Here is a 21,795-nt window from a genome sequence, read left to right as displayed (position 1 = left end):
AACTTATAAAAAAAATCTACTCCTCACAAATGCCAAATAAAGGATTAAATGAACTATCCTAAATAATATGACAATATTATAATGACAGTAAATAATTATTAATTTTTTGTTTTAAATATGAGCTTTAATTATAAGTTTATTAAAATTTGTATATGACATTTCATAATTTGAGAAATTAGCACCTCTTGAATTATCCATCTTTTTTTTTTTCAAGACATCCCCTTATGGATCAGATTTTATGTTTTAGTGCTATATTTGCAATGGAAAAAAAATGTTCTTCTCATCTGCTGGTGGGATTGCTACTAAACCATTCTCCACTACTTTCCTATATAACCATGCTTACTCAATAGTCATCATGTAAGGGAAGGCAGCAAATATCATTTTCAATTGTCAATATTTCTGCCTCACATTTACTTCCCCCATTTCTCTTGTACACAAGATCAAAATTTTAAAACTGAAAAGAATGTTAGAAGTGATCCAATCTGACTACATCACTTTACAGAACAGGTAGATTCAGTCCTTTATCCAGGATCACACAGGTAGCACAGGATTTGAAACCAAATTATCTGACTACAAATACAGTGTTCCTTCCACAATATGACACTGCCTTTTTTAAAAAGAGATCTACCCTATCAATACAACTGTCATCCGTGTAGGTTGCAACTTCCACCTTGGGGTGTGTGTGTGTGTGTGTGTGTGTGTGAGAGAGAGAGAGAGAGAGAGAGAGAGAGAGAGAGAGAGAAAGAAAGAAAGAAAGACAGAGAAGAGCTGAAATTCATGAACAGAAACTCATTTATGTTCTGGAAAGGGCAGCAATAATAGTTACCTACATTTATGTCAGTGTTTAAGGTCTACAAAACCTCTTTTTGTTTAAAGAATTTTGTACCATGGGCAGTACGAATATCGTTTCCATACTTTGCAAATGAGAAGACTGAAGTTCTGAGTGTTTATTAACTTTTCTATGATGATACCGCTAGTAATGAGTCAGAACTGGAATATGTCTTGTGATATTGTCTAGTTACAGTGATGGGGAGCCTGTGGCCTTGAGGCCACATGTGGCCTTCTAAGTCCTCAGGTACAGCCCTTTGACTGAATCCAAACTTCACAGAACAAATCCTTTGATTAAGGGGATTTGTTCTACAAAACTTGGACTCAGTCAAAAGGCCACACCTGAGGACTTAGAAGGCCACATGTGGCCTCGAGGCTGCAAGTTCCCCACCCTGGTCTAGTACTTTTTCCACTATACTACACTGCCTGACATTGTACTCTGTCATTGGTGGATTTGCCCACAGTGACAAAATTACAGATCCTTGAAGTATTGAAATATACACAAACATCCTCATCAGTAGACATTGTAGATAATAAAATTCTTTTTTTTTGGGGGGGGGATGTAGGATGTAAGTTTCAGGTACCATTATTATCCAACCTCACAAATTAATAACCTCAAAGTCATCTTGGATTCTTCCAGTACCCAATTTGATATATTCTTCTTATATGATGGTTCTTGAATTCTTCCTTCTCATTCCCACTGTTAACCTTTGTTCAATTTGCCAATCCTTAGAAATAGACTGGAGAGTTAGACTCCTAAATGTTTCCCTTGATTTTGGTAACAACAAAAACTATTTTACTGAGTATTTCACAATCTGATTCCAACTTATCCTTTCAGATTAAATTCGTTATTACTCTCTTCTCACACTCTTATCATCACATACCCTTAGTGTAAAGCTTATACATACAGAGTAGAAGCTTAAAATACATGCTTTTTAAATGAATCAAAAAATTCAGAATATTTAGAGAATTGGATGTCCTATATACTCAAATATGAAACTAATATTTATCCTACTTTCTACATTTGGATAACCAATTTTTAAATAATGTGAAGAAATACTTAATATTGAAACCATAATAAATCTAATCAATAATCGCATGATTAATCATGTTGACTAAACTAATATACTTAATGATTTTATAAAAGTGAATATAAACAGATTTAGTTATCTAGGAATGATATATCATATATATACTCTATATTGCATATATTACATAAATAGTATATGTGTAATACATACATGTACATATATACACATATTATATGTACTTTTATTGTCCTATTCATACACTCACACACACAAACACACACACACTCTCTCACTCCTTGATCTTACCTGAGATAGTTCATTACTGTCTACAAGTCCATTGTTGTCAGAGTCAAAATATTTAAACATTTGATCCACCAGCAGCTTCTTCCGAACTATTTCATCTTCAGGTGGGTTTTCATTTTCCTGTGTAACATACTTCTGATTTTGTAGATCTAAGAATCTATTTTTCATCTTGTTGAATTCAATAGCTTTGCACTTGTCCCCTACAAATGAAATTTTTTAAAATGTTTTATCAAGGGAATGATTTTTGAAATAACATAAAGAAGTTCAAAAAAGAAACCACTGGTGGTTGTAGCTATCAAATTCAGCTCAATAAATATATTAAAGGTACATTATGTTCAACTTAAATGATGTAGACGCATTGTGGCATAGATGGAGAGCTGGTCATTGTGTTCAAATCCTAGCTTACTTTATGAACCTGGGAAAGTATTTCAATATAAACCTCAGATAACTTCTATAATAATAATTTAGATATACATAAATTGAAGGAGTTTTTCCATTTAACAGGAATTGTAGATACTTCATGTCTCTCCTGTCAATATCCTGTAGAGGGGAAACTATTAGATGCCATAGGGATACAGAGGCATATAGCATAGTTCCTGCCTTAACAGGGCTTGTAATCTAAATGAAGAAATAAAGTATATCAACATTTATGTCCCTCAAAGTTTAATCAAAAAAGCTAATTATTTTAGTTATATTATCTTTGTTCAAGTACTAATGTCCAACATCCAAAAAGCATTTCCTAAATGATCTAGTCCTCATTCAAAACCTAATTTTCTGAAATATATATTATACTTATAAGTGCTATAAAGAATATTTTTATACTTTGATAATTCTATGATGAATCTGTATTCTCCTTACAACCATGTCTATTAAAATAATGTTGCTAGATTTAAAGTCAAAGGTCAGATCTCAGCTACACTACTTACCTGTGTGATCTTGGACAAGTCAATTAAAATCTCTGAGCTTTAGTTGCCTTGGTGGTAAAATAGATTAGACTGCACTACCTCAAGAGTTACTAGGTAGACTTAAAAGCCTCACTGCTTTATAATTCTTTGATCTACAAATTTTCACGTTCACTCAGTATGTAGAAGAATGGTTTTGGGGAAGGGACAATGCTTCCTTTGGATCTGTAGATCCAACACAGAATGTGCCCTGTGTATCTGTTATCCCTTTCTTTCACTATAGAAATGGTCCAAATTTTTTTTAATCATCATTTATTTCTTTGATTATATCTTTCTTGTCACCTTGTGCAAGCATTTTGTCATTGGTCACATCATTTGTTATATTTACACTCACCAACCTTCTTTCCTTGGAATTATGGTATTCCATGATTCATAATCATATAACTTTCTAAGAGATAATTTATCATTTGTATATATTGTTTTATATTTTTTCTTTCTGCATATATTTCAATTTTGCCTCAATAACTAGATGCTAATTGCTCAGAGGGTAGAATACATATTTTGTGTATGTTTCTGTTTCCCAAAGAAACAAGGTACCGAGTAAAATACTTCAGTAAACACATGATTAATTAGTAGTACAAAACCAATCTGATTTATTGAATAATTGATGTATATGCCAAAAGATTCTGAGATTCTTCACTCAAAGATCACTGAGGTTAAAGGAAATCAAATGTGTATACATATATTAGCCTCCCTGAGCCACCTCAGGAACACATTATTACAATGTAACCTGTATAAAGCTGATAGTAAATATGCCAGAAAGGGATATATCACACAAAGATTATGAATTCATATTGGAAATTGACATCAAAGAAAGAATATTTTTAAAATATCATAAATTTTTATTGACTTGGAATAACAATTTTCTTTAAAGAAGTAATTTTTCACATGGTTCTTAATACTTTGCAATAGTGTCAAAAACTATTAATTTATATCCATTGGCCATTTATCCTTCAGGTAATTGCTTCCATATGTGTGTGTGTGTGTGTGTGTGTGTGTGTGTGTGTATATACATATGCACATATATACCTATATGTATACATATATACATATACATATACATATCTACATTTGGAGAGTATGGACAGTTTCATCACCTTATTTTATAGATGAGAGTTTAAATGGCTCTCCCAAAGTTACAGAGACAGCAAGTGACAGAGCCAGGAGTTACCTTGGGTCCTCTGAGTCCAAATCTAATATCCTCAATGTCTGGCACTTGGTAGCCACTTAAAATGCAATTCAATTCCTTGTTTCAAGATGTTGAGCTAAATCTGATTTTTGCTGTTTCAGCAGTACCTGTAATTTCAGCACTGGTCATCACCTAGGTTGGATGAATAATATCCTGGATTTTGGATCCACTCCTTTTATCACTACTCCCCCCAGGGGAAAAAACAAACAAACAAACAAACAAAAAAACAAACAGTGATTCTAAAGAGTTATAATAATGGCTCCCAAAAAGGGGAAGAAAACGACTTTATTGTTTTAAAAAAATGTCATTTAAGTGTAGGTGTTAATTGATTTGTATAACTCTTTTTTTTTCTTTTTTGGTGGATTCTTAGTTATTGCAAAGGCATAGTCTTATTTCCAGAGAACCATTATGGGTTTCAGTCCTACATGAAACACTATCTGCAAAATCTTAGGCAAGCCATTGAACATCTCAGTGTCCCAGGAAATTCTCCAACTTCAAGATGAAGGCAGTTTTTTAATCTGATCTGTTCTGATCTTATCTATTCTGCATCAGTGAGCTGAATTTGATAGTCAAAGCCACCAATGCTTTCTGTTTTGAACTTTTTTATGTTATTTCAAACTAAGACTATCTCTTACAGACTCCCCTTTCCATTCCCAACCTGCCAGAGAAGCTCACTTTATTACATTAACTATCAATTTACTATCATTTATTTCTTAAAGTCCTTAAATACTTGGAGGCACCTTCTGGAAAGGTGATGGCTTAAAAGACTTTCACAGCTATTTACTTCTAAATAAAATACATGCAAACAGTTTTATAATTATTCATGAATTTGAAGCTTGTAGACATAGCCAACTTATATAGTCATTCATTGAAGATGGTTATAAGCCTAAATATATATCACATAAGGAATTTGAAGGCTTTAGCTCTTTGTTAGGCCATGTATCACATAAACTATCCATAACACATAAGAATCTTTATCATACTTTAATACTGACAAAGATAGTTCAGAAGGCAGCCTTAATTTTTCTGCTTTAGCACCTAATAATTCCTTAAGGAATTGTTTCTTACACATAACTTTAAACCTTGAAGCTATAGTTTACGACAATTTTGTCCTATTCTATGAAGAAACACTGTGATTAAAATTGTGATTTGTTTGGTGATGATGGAATCCTAATAAAGCTGTCCCCAGCCCCAATATTCTAACTTCCTTTTAGGCCCCACTGAACAGGAAGCCCATTGCCCCTACCGAGCCCCTGCCCCCCACTCAATATCCTAATTTCTTCACATAAGCCTCACTGCTCACTAGAACAACAGGTATGTCCATGAACTCATATTTCTCACAGAAACAGCAAACGTGACCATGTAATGGCATCCCAGCCATTGCCTCTAGTTAGCCACTGCCCCCAGATCCATTCCTTATATTTCCCATAGAAATAGCAGGTGTGTCCATCCAGTCAATGACAGCCACATACCCAGGACCACAATACCCAGACAATCAAAGAAGAGCAGCACCACAATACAATGACCAAGCAGAATGTAGACCTCAAAACAATAGAAGGGACTTTCCCATGGTAACCACCTGCCCAGTACTTGCAAAAGCTGTCCTTTAGGTGAACTTTTGACATAAAGAGGCTAATTATAATATCATTATTATACCTACATGATCCCCCAATGGGTTTTCCTGTATGCACTGTGGGTAACTGTATGCACATTTCTACTGAGGCTGGGAACCTTCCCCCGTTACCTAATCGGATTCCTTAATGAATCCTTCTTGTCTTTTTAATATTCATAATTTCTGTTATGTAATTGCATCTTTACCCTACAAAAATCTGTTTTGCTTTCACTAAAGTTGCTGATTCCTCTTGGAACTTAGCCCACTTCATGAAAAGCGTCAATCTCAATAAATGCCTATACTTGGTTTACAGGTGGTCTGACTCTGAATTCTTTGAAGACAATTCCACCACAAAACATCATGAAACCACAATAGTTATAGATTGCAGAAATTCCTGAATATGGAAACTTCCCTCATCAAATAACTGAGATAAATGTAAATCAAAATGAATGAAGTTTCACCTCTATCCCAACACACTAATATTTCAAAAATGGGAATAAGTCAATGTTGGAGGGGTTTCAGAAAGACAGGTATGCTGTACACTAGTGGGGGAATCTATAAATTGGTCCAACTCCTCTAGAAAGTAATTTGAATTATGCTTTAAAAAAAGGGGACTAAACTGTAGATACTATTTTTTAATCCAAATCTCACGCATATGCATAAACCTTAAAAAAGACAGACAGAAATGTCTCATATACTACTATACATGTGTAAGAATATATTACACAGATTTATACCAGTGTTTCTATTGGGTGCAAAGCACTGAAACAAAATAGATGGCCACCTATTGGAGACTGGCTAAACAAATTGTGATACACCAATGTAATGCAATATTACTGTGCCTTCAAAAACAATAGGGTAAGGATTCATATCCTGGTTGGATAGCTTGGGGATAGACAATAGTTTCTACTGGTAAATATGGTAATTTGTTATTAGGTAGACTTAATTTCTTTCACTTTCTTATTATTTACCTCAAATAGTGAGAATTCAGAAGTATAAACACAATTTGCATAAAATTGGAATCCTTGCTCAATTTAATACAGAATTAATGCAGTACACTGGGGGAAAAAAAGAAAGAAAAAAAGACTTCCTCTGGTTAATGAAGACCTGAAGATTTCTGTGTTTTGTTGACAGTCATTTATTTGGAGCATTTACTATTTGATATGGTTGTTGGCATTTGTCATAGGTTGGTGTTTTTTAACACGAAAATTTGTATGGGGACGTCACTATGTTAATCATAAAAGAAACCAATCTAGTGACAAATTCAAATTATAAATTGTTCTTAATACAAACAACATTTAATTACTTCTGAGTAGCTATTATGATTTGAAATAAGCTATCAAAGTGTTAGCCAATACTAGGACTATCTTTAAAAATTCTAGAATTTGAGGCAAATGATTGGGTTGGGGAAGCTCAGTGTTTGATTATTCTTGTGCATCACTGGAGTAAACTGAATATTGAAGGCATGAGACATAAGAATGGTGAGGAACTAAGAGATGAAGATTTTAGAAGAGGCATTAGGTACTGGGGTGGAGAACTGAACCACATATGGAACTTAATGGGATTGGTGAGAAAGTGACCTATAGGTTCATAGATTTGAGTAACAAGGATATGGACAAGATAGCTCAAATTTTATTTTCAATTAATTAATTAATTAATTAATTAATTAATTACAGTTTTCAGCATTCACTTCCATGGGATTTTGAGTCTCAAATTTTCTACCCATCTCTCCCCTCCCCCTACCCCAAAATGGCATGCATTCCCCTTTCCCCAGTCTGCCCTCCCTTCTATCATCTCCCACTCCTTCTCTTATCCCCTTCCCTTTCTATTTTCCTTTAGGATAGGATAGATTTCCTATGGATGTATATCTTATTTCCCAGTTACATGTAAAAACCAATTTTAACATTCATTTTGAAAACTTTGAGTTCCAAATTCTCTTCCTTCCTCTCTCCCCATTCACCCTCATTGAGAAGGCAAGCAATTCTGTATAGGTTATATATGTGTAATATTAACATTCTACATTTTATCATTTTTGAGCTCTAAATTCCCTTCGTTCCCTCCCTTTGCCTTCAGTAGTCAAGTAGTTTGACACAGATTATACAAGTGCAGTCATGCAAAATGTATTTCCATATTAGCCATGTTGCAAAAGAAAACACAGACCTACCAAAAATAATGTAAAAAAAAAATCTGTTTTAATATGCATTTAGATTTCATCAGTTCTTTATCTGGAGATGGATAGCATTTTTTCATCATGAGTCCTTTGCAACTATCTTGGATCACTGTATTGCTGTGAATAGCTAAGTCATTGAACTCAGTCTTCTTGACTCCAAATCCATTACTTTTACCCACTGCACCATCTAGCTGCTTCATGTAACAAGAGAAGACTAATAAAATAAATGATAATAACTCAAATATCTGAAAAAAGTTGTCATCTGGAATAAGTATTAAATGTATTCTTCATAACTACAGTAATTAGAATAAATGAAAGTTATATTTATGTACTTATTTCGGATTTCAGCTCAGTAGAAGTGTTTTCTAAATATTTGCATCCAAAAATCAATCAAACATACATTTACCAAGTCCATGCCTATATTGAAAGCACTGTACTAGGTCCTGGAATACAAAGGCAAAAATCAAACCCTCAAGAACATCACATTCTGTTGAGAGGAAGAAACATGTACATATATGGGTATATGTAAAATATGTACAAAAGGAATACAAGATTAACTATTATTTTGGCAGGAAGAAGGGGTAAGGGACTAGCAAGTGAAGGGAATCAGGAAAGGATTGCCTGGAACTGAGTCTTGAATGAAACTAAGGATTCTGAGAACTAGAAAAGATGAAGGATTATATTCCATGCAAAGACACAGAGATGAGGAAAGAGAGTCTGGTGTAAGAAACAGCTGACTTCTTCCCATTACTAGCAAAAGAAAAGCTGGATAGACCTATCAGGGTCTTGAAAGTCAAAGTTTCTGACACTGGCCCATGACATTATAGACAAATTGCATGAAATTTTTTCATTTCTAAAATGAAAATTGACAACACTGGCCAACCTAAACTCACAGGCCTGTTGTGCGAAAATACTCATAAATTAGAAAGCGTCATATAAATATGAGTTATGATTATTTTATCATGATCTATAGATGTAATATAAACACAGAGGTGACACAGTGGATACAGCATCAGACCCAGAGTCAGGAAGACCTGACTTCAAATGTGTGACTCTGGGAGAGTCACTTAACCCTGTGTACCTCAGTTTCTTCATCTGTAAAATGAGCTGGAGCAAGAAATGTCAAGCCACTCCAGTATCTTTGTCAAAAAAAAAAACCAAATGGTGTTAGGTAAAATTGGATATGACTGAAACAACTGAACTACAACAACTAGGTGTAATAAAAAGAGAGCTAGATTTGGTGGCAGAATACCAGGTTTTGATTCCTGGCTTGTACAGTTCACGTGTTTCATGACTGTGAACAAATCACTTAACTGAACCTTTCTTACCACAACTGTAGATAAGAATAATTCTAAGACTTCCCTGATAGTAGTGTGGATGGGATGTATTTAAATATTGTGACAATATGCTATTATTATAATTTTCTTCACAATTATTACTACTATTGCTATTGTTATGTGGTGTGAGGTTGGACTAGATGACCCCTAAGGTTCCTTCCAATTCCAACATTTTACAAGATGTGACAATAAAGTGCTACTATTAATGATTATTGTAAGCCAGTCTCATCATCATATAATTGTACCTTACTTTATTTCAAATTCTATATAAAAGTGTATATTCTCAGCATTATCTCTCTACTAAGGTTTAGATATGCTGAGTCTAACAACAGCCTGGAAACATAAAAGATTTGAGTTTAAATCCTAGCACAGTTAAAGAGTCTGAATCTATTTTCCTTGTGAGGCTACTGGGAGAAAAAGGCTGTAAACTGTATAAATGTGAATTATTGTAGGCATTGTTATTATTTTTAGTCTTCTTGGTTTCCTAAAGACAATCAGGAAGGGACAGAGACCCTTACACAGGAGATACTCTCTTTGTCTGTGGGAGGAGTGATAACCACCAAGGGAGTTCTCCAAATGCCTTACCTTGTGGTCATTTAAAATAATACAAAGGTGACTATGAAGGTCAAGTGCCATTCACATAAGAAAGAAATATCTTTATCATTCTCTGGTGCTAAGGTTAAACTTTATCAAACTTAAGCTGGAATAAATGAGTTGTTTCCAAATGTGCACTGAAAAACTTTTTTTTGGTAACTTTTTATGATACAAAGCATTTTTAAATGAAAACTAATTTATTTCTAACAGGATTTCACTAGGATTTCTCTTTAATATTATTCTTCTACCTTCCCCCCCCAAAAAAAAAAAAACTTCCTTTTTTAATAGAGAGCTTGGGACAGCAGTACAGAAGGAATCCTCCTCACAGCTTCAAGGCAGAAAAGAGTTCTTGTGGTCACTCATAGATCAGAGCACAGGCCAGGAAAAGAGTAAACACTTCTCCTTTGATCATACCATCTTAGAAGAACGGAAAATTCACAGGTCCCTTAAAGCATCTCTGAAAACAGCTGCACAAAACCCCAAAGTTTGGGAAAGTACACCCTCCACACTGGAAACAGAGTCCTACGTGTTAAAAAGTCAAGTAACTGGCTGGAACATGAGCAAACAGTGGAAAAGAACTCAGGCCATAGAATCTTATTTTGGTGATAAAGAAAATTAAAACATACAACCAGAAGAAGACAACAAAGTCAAAGCTCCTACATCCAAAGCCTCCAAGAAAAACATGAATTGATCTCAAGCCATGGAAGAGCTCAAAAAGGATTTTGAAAATCAAGTAAGAGAAGTAGAGGAAAAATTGGGAAGAGAAATGAGAGTGATGCGAGAAAATTATGAAAAAAAACGAGTCAACAGCTTGCTAAGGAGATACCCCCAAAATAGTGAAGAAAATAACACCTTAACATAGCCTAACCCAAATGACAAAAGAGGTTCAAAAAGCCAATGAGGAGAAGAATGCCTTAAAAAGCAGAACTGGCCAAATAGAAAAGGAGGTCCAAAAGCTCACTGAAGGAAATAATTCTTTAAAAATTAGAATGGAGGGGCAGCTAGGTGGCTCAGTGGATAGAGCACCGGTCCTGAAGTCAGGAGGACCTGAGTTCAAATCTGGCCTCAGACCAAACACTTGACACTTAGTAGCTGTGTGACCCTGGGCAAGTCACTTAACCCTAAATGCCTAAAAAATAAAAAAAATAAACAAAAATTAGAATGGAGCAAAATAGAAGCTAATGACTTTACAAGAAATTGTAAAACAAAACCAAAAGAATGAAAAAAATAGAAAACAATGTGAAATATCTCATTGGAAAAACAACTGGCCTGGAAAATAGATCCAGGAAAGATAATCTTAACATTGTAGGACTACCTGAAAGCCATAATCAAAAAAGGAGCCTAGACATCATCTTTCAAGAAATTATCAAGGAGAACTGCCCTGATATTCTGGAATGAGAGATTAAAATAGAAATGGAAAGGATCCACCGATCAACTCCCAAAAGATATCCCAAAAGGAAAAATGCAAGTAATATTACAGCCAAATTCCAGAGTTCCCAAGTCAAGGAGAAAATATTGCAAGCAGCCAGAAAGAAACAATGCAAGTACTGTGGAAACACAATCAGGATAACACAAGATTTAGCAGCTTCTACATTAAAGGATCAGAGGGCTTAGAATATGATGTTCCAGAGGTCAAAGGAGCTAGCATTAAAACCAAGAATCACCTATCCAGCAAAGCTGAGTATAATACTTCAGGGGAAAAAACGGAAATTCAATGAAGTAGAGGACTTTCTAGCATTCTTGATGAAAAGATCAGAGCTGAGCAGAAAATTTGGCTTTCAAATACAAGGCTCAAGAGAAATATGAAAAGATAAACAGGAAAGAGAAATCATAAGGGACCTATTCAAGTGGAACTGTTTACATTCCTATACGGAAAGATAATGTTTTGTAATTTGTAACTCATAAGACCTTTCTCAGTATTAGGGTAGCTGGAGGCAATACCCTAATACTGATGGATACATAGATATAGATATATAGATATAGATAGATGTAGGTAGATATAGACAAAGGGCACAGGGTGAGCTAAATATGAATGGATGATATCTAAAAAAATAAAAGGAAGGGGCGAGAGACGATTGTACTGGGAGAAAAAGAAAGGGAGAGGTAAAATGGGGTAAATTATCTCACTTAAAAGAGTCAAGAAAAAAGCTTTTACAGTGAATGGAAAGAGGGGCGAGGTAAGAAGGAATGAGTAAATTTTATTCTTATCAGATTTGGCTTAAGGAGGAATAATACACACTCAACTGTGTTTGGAAATTTGTCTTACCCTACGGGATAGAGAGGAAGGGGATAAGAGAGAAAGGAATGATAGAGGGGAGGGGAGATTGGGGGAAGGGGAATTGAGAAGCAAATACTTTTTAGGAGGCACAGGGTCGAAAGAAAGAACAGAATAAATGGAGGGCAGGATAGGATGGAGGCAAATATAGTTAAATCTTCCACAGCATGACTATCATGGAAGTACCTTGCATGACTACGCATGTATAGTCTACATCAAATTGCTTGCCTTCTCAAGAAGGGTGGGGGGGAGGGAGGAAGGGAGAGAATTCGGAATTTGAAGTTTTAAAAATGAATGTTAAAAATTATTTTTACATGTAACTGTTTTACATCTAAATAAGATATATAGGCAATGGGGTACAGAAATCTATCTTGCCCTATAAGAAAATAGAAAGGTAAGAGCATAAGAGAAGGGGTGGGAGATGATAAAAGGGAGGGCAGATTGGGGTGGAGGGAAAGAAGAGATGGGGAGAAAATTTGGAACTCAAATCTTGTGGAAATGAATGTTGATAACTAAAAATAAATGAAATAATTTTAAAAATTAAGCATAATACATCAATGGGGGAAAATAGCCATTCAAAGAAATAGAAAGATTTCAAAGTTTCGTAAGAAAAAGACTAGAACTAAATGAAAAATTTGACCTCCAATATCATGACACAAGAGAAGCCTAAAAAAAGTAAAAAGGGAAAAAATTTTGAGAAATTCAATAGAGATAAACTATTTAAATCCCTACACAGGAAAATGATACTTGTAATTCTTAAAAATTGTATCACTAATAGTACAGGTTGAAGTAATGTACATAAACAGAGGGTACAGTTATAAGGACAATTTGAGTGGATGACGTAAAACAATAATGCATTAGAAAGAGGATTGCAATGAGGTTAATTGTTTTACATGAAGGGGAGAGAAAAACCTATTATAGTAGAGGGGAAGATAGAAAGGCGGGCAATGAGCATAGCTTGAACCTTATTCCCATCAATATTGGCGCAAAAAGGAATAATATGCACAAACTGTGGAATACTCAAATCTATCTTACCCAACAGGGAAGAAGGAGGGAAGGAAATGCAGTAAGGGGAGGAGGGGTAGGGACTGACAGAAGGAAGGGCAGATTAGTGGAGGTGGTAGACAGAATCAAAACACTGGTTGGTAGGGAAAGGGTGGAAGGAGAGAGAGGGCAAGCAAGAAGAAGAATAGGATGGAAGGAAATACACAGGTAGTAATCATAACTGTGAACATGAATGGGATGAACTCTGCCATATAATGGAAGCAGGTACCAGAGTGGATTAAAAGCTAGAGTTCTACAATATGTTGTTTACAAGAAACACAGTTGAAGTAGAGAGTCACATATAGAGTAAAGGTAAAAGGCTGGAGCAGAATATATTATGCTTCAGCTGAACTAAAAAAAAAATGTGGCAGTAATCCTGATCTCAGCCAAAGTAAAAGCAAAAACATACCCAATTAAAAGAGAAATGGAAGGAAACTACATCTTACTAAAAGGAATCATAAAGAATGAAGCAATAGGAATACTAAATATATATGCATCAAGTGATATGCCATTCAAATTCTTAAAGGAGAAATTAAGTGAGTTACAGAAAGAGACACCAGAACTATACTAGTCAGGGAGTTCACCTATCGCCTCTCAGAACTTGATAATTTCAACCAGAAAATAAACAAGAAAAAACTAAGGAGGTAAATAGACTATTAGAAGTGTAAGACATGACAGACCTTTGGAGAGAGCTGAATGGGAACAGAAAGGGATATACCTTTTTCTCAGCAGCACATGGCACCTACGCAAAAACTAAATAGGGTATAAAAAGCTAAAAATCAAATATAAAAATGCAGAAATATTAAATTTATTCTTTTCAGATCATAAAGAAATAAAAATTACATTCAACAAAGGGCATAGGAAAGAGATTAAAAATTAATTGGAAAGTAAATAATATAATAATAAAGAATAAGTGGGTCAAAGAACAAGTCATAAAAACAATCAATTTCATTAGAGAATGACAAAAGTGAAACAATACACCAAAATTTATCAGATGCAGTCAAAGAAGTACTGACAGGGAAATTTATTTATCTAAATTCTTACAACAAAGTGGAAAAAGAACAGATCAATGGATTGGGCATACAACTGAAAAACCTAGAAAAAGAACAAATTTAAAAATCACCAATTGAGCATTAAATTGGAAATCCTGAAAATCAAAGGTGAGATTAAGAAAATTGAAAATTAAAAAAAAAAAAACTATTGAGCTAATAAATAAATCTAGGAGCTGGCTTTATGGGGGAAAAATCAGTAAGATAGATAAGCCATTGGTTAATTTGATTGTGAAAAGAAGGGTGAAGAAGAGATGAAGAGATTAAAGGAATCATTAGGAAATATTTTTCCCAATTACATTCCAATTAATCTGACAATCTGAGCAAAATTGATGAATAATTATGAAAACATAAATTGCCTAGATAAACAGATCAGGAAACAGAATGCCTAAATAACCTGCTCCTAGAAAAAGCAATTGAACAAGCTTGTGCAGTGTTCTGCCTAGGGGAAAAAAAAAATCTCCACGGCCAAATGGATTCACAAGTGAATTCTATCAAACACCTAAAAAAACCCAATTAATTCCAATACTATATAAACTGTTCAGAAAAATAGGCAAAGAAGAAGTCTTCCCAAACTCTTTTGGTGAAATTTTAAATTCTGTTTAAAATAACTATAAACAATATAAAGTGCTTTGGAGTCTACCTGCTAAGACAAATCCAGGAACTATATAAACACAATTACAAAACACTTTTCACACAAATAAAATTCATATCTAAACAATTGGAAAAATATGAATCGCTCATGGGTAGGCTGAACCAATATAATAAAAATGACTATTCTGCCTAAACTAATTCAGGGCCATATCCATCAAACTACCAAAAATTATTTTATAGAGCTAGAAAAAATAAGAATAAAATTACCTTGAAGAAAAAAAAGTCAAAAATATCAAAGGAATTAATGGAAAAAAAATACAAAGGATGGTGGCCTAGCAATACCAGATCTCAAACTATATTATAAAGCAATAATCATCAAAACTATCTGGTACTGGTTAAGAAAAAAGAGTAGTGGATCAGTGGAATAGATTAGGTACAGAAGATAGAGTGGTCAATTACCATAGTAAGCTAGAGACTGATAAACCCCAAAACTTGAGCTTTTGGGATAAGAACTCTCTATTTGACAAAAATTGCTGGGAAAACTAGAAAAAACTAGGACACAAACTAGGTATAGGCCATCATCTCACACAGTACCAAGATAAGATCAAAATGGGTACATGATTTACACAGAAAGGGCAACACCATAAGCAAATTAGAATACCAAGGAACAGCCCACCTGTCAGATCTATGAAGAAGGGAAGAATGCATGGCCAACAAGAGATAGATAGCATTACAAAACATAAAATACATAATTTTGATGGCATTAAATTAAAAATATCTTGTATAAACAAAACCAAGGCAACCAAGACTAGAAGGAAAGCAGAACGCTGGAAAACAATCTTGACAGAAAGTATCTTTGATAAAGGCCTCATTTCCCAAATATATAGAGAATTGAATCAAATTTATAAAAATACAAGCCATTCCCCAATTGACAGTGCAGGGACATGAACAAACAGTTTTTGTATGAAGAAATCAAAGCTATCTATATGCATATGAAGAAATGCTCTAAATCACTTTTGATTAAAGACATGCAAATTAAAACAGTTCTAAGGTACCACCTCATACCCATCAGATTGGCTAATATGACAAAAAAGGAAAATGATAATGCTGGAGATTATGCGGGAAAATTGGGACACTAATGCACTGTTGGTGGAGTTATGAACTGGAATTGTTCGAACTCCACTTTTGGTGGAGTTGTGAATTGGAGAGTAATTTGGAATGATGCACAAAGGGTAACCAAACGTACATACCTTTTAATCCAGCAATACCACTACTAGGTCTTTATCCCAAATAGATCATAAAAAAGGGGAAAAGGACCTACATGTACAAAAATATTTAGAGCAGCCCTTTCCATGGTGGCAAAATACTGGAAATTGAGGGGATGCCATCAATTGGGGAATGACTGAACAAGCTGTGGTATATGAATGTGATGGAATACTATTGTGCAATAAGAAATTATGAACAAGTAGATTTCAGAGAAACCTGGAAAGGCTAGTAAAAACTGATACAGAGTAAAATGAGCAGAACCAGGAAAACATTTTACATAATACCAGCAACACTGTGTGATGACCAACTATGAATGACTCAGCTCTTCTGAGCAATACCATTATCCAAGACAAGTACAAAGAACTCACAAAGCAAAATGCTTCCATATCCAGATAAAGCATAGGTGGACTCTGAATGCAGATTGAAACATATCTTTTTCACTTACTTTGTTCTTTCTCATGTATTTTTTTCTTTTGATTGTTTCTTCTTTCACAACTGTGACTAATCTGGAAATATTTTTACATGATGGCACACATATAACCTCTATCAAATTGCCTACTATTTTCAGATGTGGGGAGGAAGGGAGGAAGAAGGGGAAAAAATTTTGAATGCAACATCTTGTAAAAATGATTGGTAAAAATTATCATGACATGAAACTAGGGAAAAATAAAATACTATTAAACTTTAAAAAAATTACAAACTAAAACTCAAAGAATCTAATTTTTCACATTTCCATCTTAAAAGCCAATACAATGTGTTTCTTAGAACATCATCAAGTTTTTTTTCCTCTCTGTGTTTTAACTGTCTGAAAAAATTCAATCAGTTACTAAAGAACACTTCAACATATTTTGAGAGATTTTTTTTTATTTTGTACTTGAAGAGGTCAAGTGGTTTGATTAATTGCCTTAATATTCATATTGAGTAAAAAATACAGAAAACTACCTAAAATACAGGAAAAAAAATACAAAAAAAACCCCAATTATTGCTACATAGAAGATTTTAAATTATGAACAAGACCAAAGTACAAATTATTTCAATCAAATTACCCAGACTAATTTAAGAAATATGAAGAACCAGACCTAGAATTCTTAAGCATGGCAAGAATAAGGAAGTTGTATTCTTAGATTATCTTTGCTTAGATATTCTTATGTAAAGGACTACTGTTTCTTTGTCTCTGTTGGAGAGTAGGGATTTTTTTTTTCTTTTGTAACATGTGTGTCTTGCAATAGATGATCTCTAAGATCCCTTCCAACCACAAAACTCCAATTGTAGCAAAAATAGTCAAACACAATATTCACTTGAGATTAATTATTATTTCTCTCTGTCTTACTGGTTGCTTATTGCATAACAGATTTAAGACTAGAATGTATTTCAGAAATTATCTAGTCCAATTCTATCATTTTACTGCAAAAGAAACTGAAGTCTAGTGAGATTTAGTGATTTGCCCAAGGTCACATAGCTAATAAATGGAATTTTTGTTGTTCAGTCATTCAGTTGCTTCTGAATCTTTGTGATCCCTTTTTTTGTTTGTTTGTTTTGTGTGTGGTTTTGTGTGTATGTGCATTTTGCAAAGATATTTTAATGGTTTGTCATTTTCTCCTTCACTTCATTTTACAGATGATGAAAATGAGGCAAACAAGGTTAAATGACTTGCCCAGGGATCACACAGGTACTGTCAGACCACAGATTTGAAATCAGGTCTTCCTAACTCCAGGCCTAGCCCTCTATCCACTGTGCCATCTAGCTGCTCCAGATAAGTGGAATATGTGGGATCAATAGGTTTAGAATCCAGTTCTTCTAACTCTATTCTGCCTTTACTCTAGGATGCTACTCCAAAAAAATCACACTGGTCCAATTAAAATTAGCATAGGGTTCCAATAATGTATTTAGTGATTTAAATTGATTAGACATAAGAAGGTAGTTAAGGTCCATTCTATAATCACTTTGCTAATTATGCTGTAACATATTGTCAATTACCTTCTACCACACTGTCATTGCCAACTGCCTACAAGTATGCCCTAGCAGCAGTAAAATGATTTATGCTTTCAACATTGACAGATTGTTCTTTTTCGATTTTTAGTAATCATAAAATTAGGGTAAACACATGTCAGAGCATTTTAGCTTTCCTAAACCTGGGGGAAAGTTACTTCAAATATTAAATGTCATAAGGTAGAAACTACGAATACTACACTGCTCCTAAAACATGATATCTACCTAAAGGAAATAGTGACAATAAATATTATAATCCATATCAAACTTTAAAGTTTACAAAGCACTTTTCTCACAATTTTATGAGGTAGACAATGCACTTATTATTATCCCCATTTCACAGATAAGAAAACTCCCAGAATCATACAGGTAATAAATATTGGAGATATAACTTGAACCTCAATTTCTTGGTCAATAGCCTTTGCATTATTCTATACTGTTTCTCAAATGAGCTTTATCCTTGAATTAATATGAGTCTTAGAAGTCATATTTGATCTTAGGTTCTTCTGCTATGAGGTTGGCTCTCACTGACTTTCATAAATATTTTTATTAATGTTAATAATTGCATTTGTGTAACACTTTAAATTTGGCAAAACATTTTACATATTTTATTTCATTAGATGCTTCCAACAAACCCTGTGAAGTAGATCTTATTAATCCTCATTTTACATATGAGAAAATAAAGCCATGATATTAAGTGACTTGGAAAGCTTGGAGACCTAGTAAGAGTCTAAGGATGATTTGAAATCATGTACTTCTGACTCCAACTCCCATTCTGTATGCATTGTGCCACACAGATCCCTCTGTAGACTTGGGAAAGAATGAGTTAAATTGCTCCTCTCCCAAGGTTCTGTTTGCTCTGAAATGTACACTAACAATATCCATAATCTATGAAGCAAAGTCTATTAAAATAGGAGTGACATACATACATACATATATATATATACATATATATATGTATATATATATATATGTGTGTATATATACATGTGTATATATATATATATATATATATGTGTGTGTATATATATACATGTGTATATATATATATATATGTATATATATATATATATATATATATGTGTGTATATATATATATGTGTATATATATATATATATATATATATATATATATATATATATAATCATGAGAGGCAGTAAGGCAGCAGGGGTTAAGGGAAGGCCTCAAACCCAGATAGAGCCATGTTTAAGTACCACTTCTGACACCTAATGACCTTTTGAACCAGGGCAAATCACTGAACCCCTCAGTACTGTAGGCCACTCTAAAACCAGCCATGAAAGTGCTGACCTGCATTGGTAGAAGGACTTTCCTCATTCAGGAATTCCCTCTAGCAATGAAATCTCACATCTGGTTCCAGTAACTATCTCGATGTTGAATATTTTACTCTCTTCTACTGTGTTTGCCAATTTTTAAGAATGACTTAAGACTCCTTCCTCCCCACTCTCTCTGCCATGAACTTAAAAATGCATTTTAAATTAATGAGGGGTTGTTTTATTATCTTTTTATTAAGTTGTAAAATTATTTCAACCCAGATGCTCTAAAATGACTTAGTCGTAATCAAAAGGTCTGGGATTTAAACTTCAGGTCTATTTTTCTTTTCACTTTACCAATAATGCCTCTACAACACTTTTTTTTTCTTTTTCTTACCTCTAGGCAAAGTGCAATAGCTCTGGCCCAAGTAAAGTAGACACAGGCTACTTAAAAGCCAGAGAAAGAGATCAAACTATTTCTCTCTATCTCTTTTTGTCTGTCATTGTCTGTTCCTCTTTGTCTTTGTCTCTCAGTCTCTTTCTCACTTTCTCTATTTGTCTCTTACTTTCTCTGTCTCTGTGTGTGTCTCCATCTGTTTGTCTCTGTCTCTTTGTCTGTCTCTGTATCTCTTTATCTCTCAAGAACACACACACACACACACACACACAACACACATACACACACATGCACACACCTTGAAGTGTTTTATAGGTATTAAAATTTTTCTTCTCCCTAGTTCCAAATGGACTGTACTTAGCGTGTCAATGATTAGAGGTCAGACAGATTATTTTAAAGCTTTGTGGATTTAATAGTTATGACACAGCTATTCTCACTACATAAAAGAAAGAAATTTTAAGAGACATAACTGTATAGAACTCAGGAGCTCATTCATGTTAAACAGTTCATAAATTAAGTTTCCTTTTCTAACTAATCACAGGGCTTATCTCTGACGACCGACTTCCAAACAATTTCAACATGATGTGCCTAATGATTCATTATCTTTCAGCTAGTTTCCAATAGATGATTTCTGCCTAATGAAATGTAGCTGACTCAACTATTACATGCCTCAAATGACAACAACAGCTAGCATTTATGTGGTGCTTTCAGTTTTGCAAAGTGCTTTACATATGTTATCTCATTTCATCTTCTCCCTCACCCCACAGTATTCCTAGTTTTATCCCCATAAAGTAAATGCTGTCATTTCATTTATGGAGCAGCCATCACAACTTGTACCAGGAACATTTTGCTTTATAATTCCAGTCATGATAATCAGGAAATGGTAAGAATCTTCTCAGACTATCTTAAAATCATCCAAAATTTTTTCTTGAAATGACTCTACTACTATACTGAATGCAGTACATGCAAAAGCAAATGCTTTAACAGAACATGCTTTTCTCATTTAACCTCATTAAAACAGATATCTTATTGCTTTGGTTCACAAGTCAGCTGACTCTATATATTCTTTCACACATCCAGCTATAGAACAGCTGCTATGAATACCTTCTTCTATGTCTTTTAGGAATAAACCGTTTCCCATTTTCCTGAAAATGAAAATACATATATGTTGCCATAAACTCTCAAATTACCTTTTGCTGATACATATGTGGATACACTTTCGGGGGGGGGGTGGAGGGATAGATGTGAGGGGTGGTTTGGGGGTGATGTGGGGGGGGTGTATGCAGCTGGATGATCAAGTAGACAGAGTGCTGAGCCTAGTCAGAAAGATTCATCTTTGGGAGTTCAAATCCAGCCTCAGATAATAACTACACTTACTAGTTGTGTGACCTTGGACAAGTCAGTTAACCCTATTTGCCTCAGTTCCTTTTCTGTAAAATGAACTGGGGAAGGAAATGAGAAACCATTCCAGTATCTTTGCCAAGAAATCCCCAGATGGTGTTGCTGAGAGTCAGCGAGAACTAAAAAATGACAACTATATGGCTACTTAAAAGCCAGAAGAAATCAAACTATGTCTCTATCTCTCCATCTCTCTCTGTCCCTAGAAGTCTCTCTGTTCCTTTTTGTCTCTGTGTGTGTATGTGATTTTTGCAAATATATGGAGAGAGTAAGATACACACATATACATACACACATACATATATGCGTACATATAAATACACACAAAACTCCATGGGAGAATCAGAATAGCAGAGGTGCAAGGGACCTCAGAGATCATGCTCACAGAGAAGCAAAACAGGTTGCAATTCTCCTGGCTGAAGTGAGGGCCTTTTCCATGTAAGTTTTGGTCTAAAATGTTAATTTTGATCTATTAAAACCCTGAA

At 34.3% G+C, this 21,795-nt stretch overlaps 1 protein-coding gene across 2 annotated transcripts in view; it reads right to left on the bottom strand.

The window, feature by feature from the left end:
* Nucleotides 1-21,795, bottom strand: part of FSTL5 (follistatin like 5) — a 948,118-nt gene that overhangs the window by 433,145 nt on the left and 493,178 nt on the right. For both annotated transcript variants that reach the window (XM_020969711.1, XM_020969713.1), the window contains exon 5: nucleotides 2,166-2,362. In XM_020969711.1, coding sequence (XP_020825370.1) covers nucleotides 2,166-2,362 — 197 coding nt within the window. The remainder of the gene's footprint in view (nucleotides 1-2,165; nucleotides 2,363-21,795) is intronic.

The sequence above is a fragment of the Phascolarctos cinereus genome, unplaced genomic scaffold (assembly GCF_003287225.1).
Source record: "Phascolarctos cinereus isolate Bilbo 61053 unplaced genomic scaffold, phaCin_HiC Scaffold_9;HRSCAF=440, whole genome shotgun sequence".
NCBI classification, from domain to species: domain Eukaryota; kingdom Metazoa; phylum Chordata; class Mammalia; order Diprotodontia; family Phascolarctidae; genus Phascolarctos; species Phascolarctos cinereus.
This window is presented reverse-complemented; position numbering and strand designations above follow the sequence as displayed.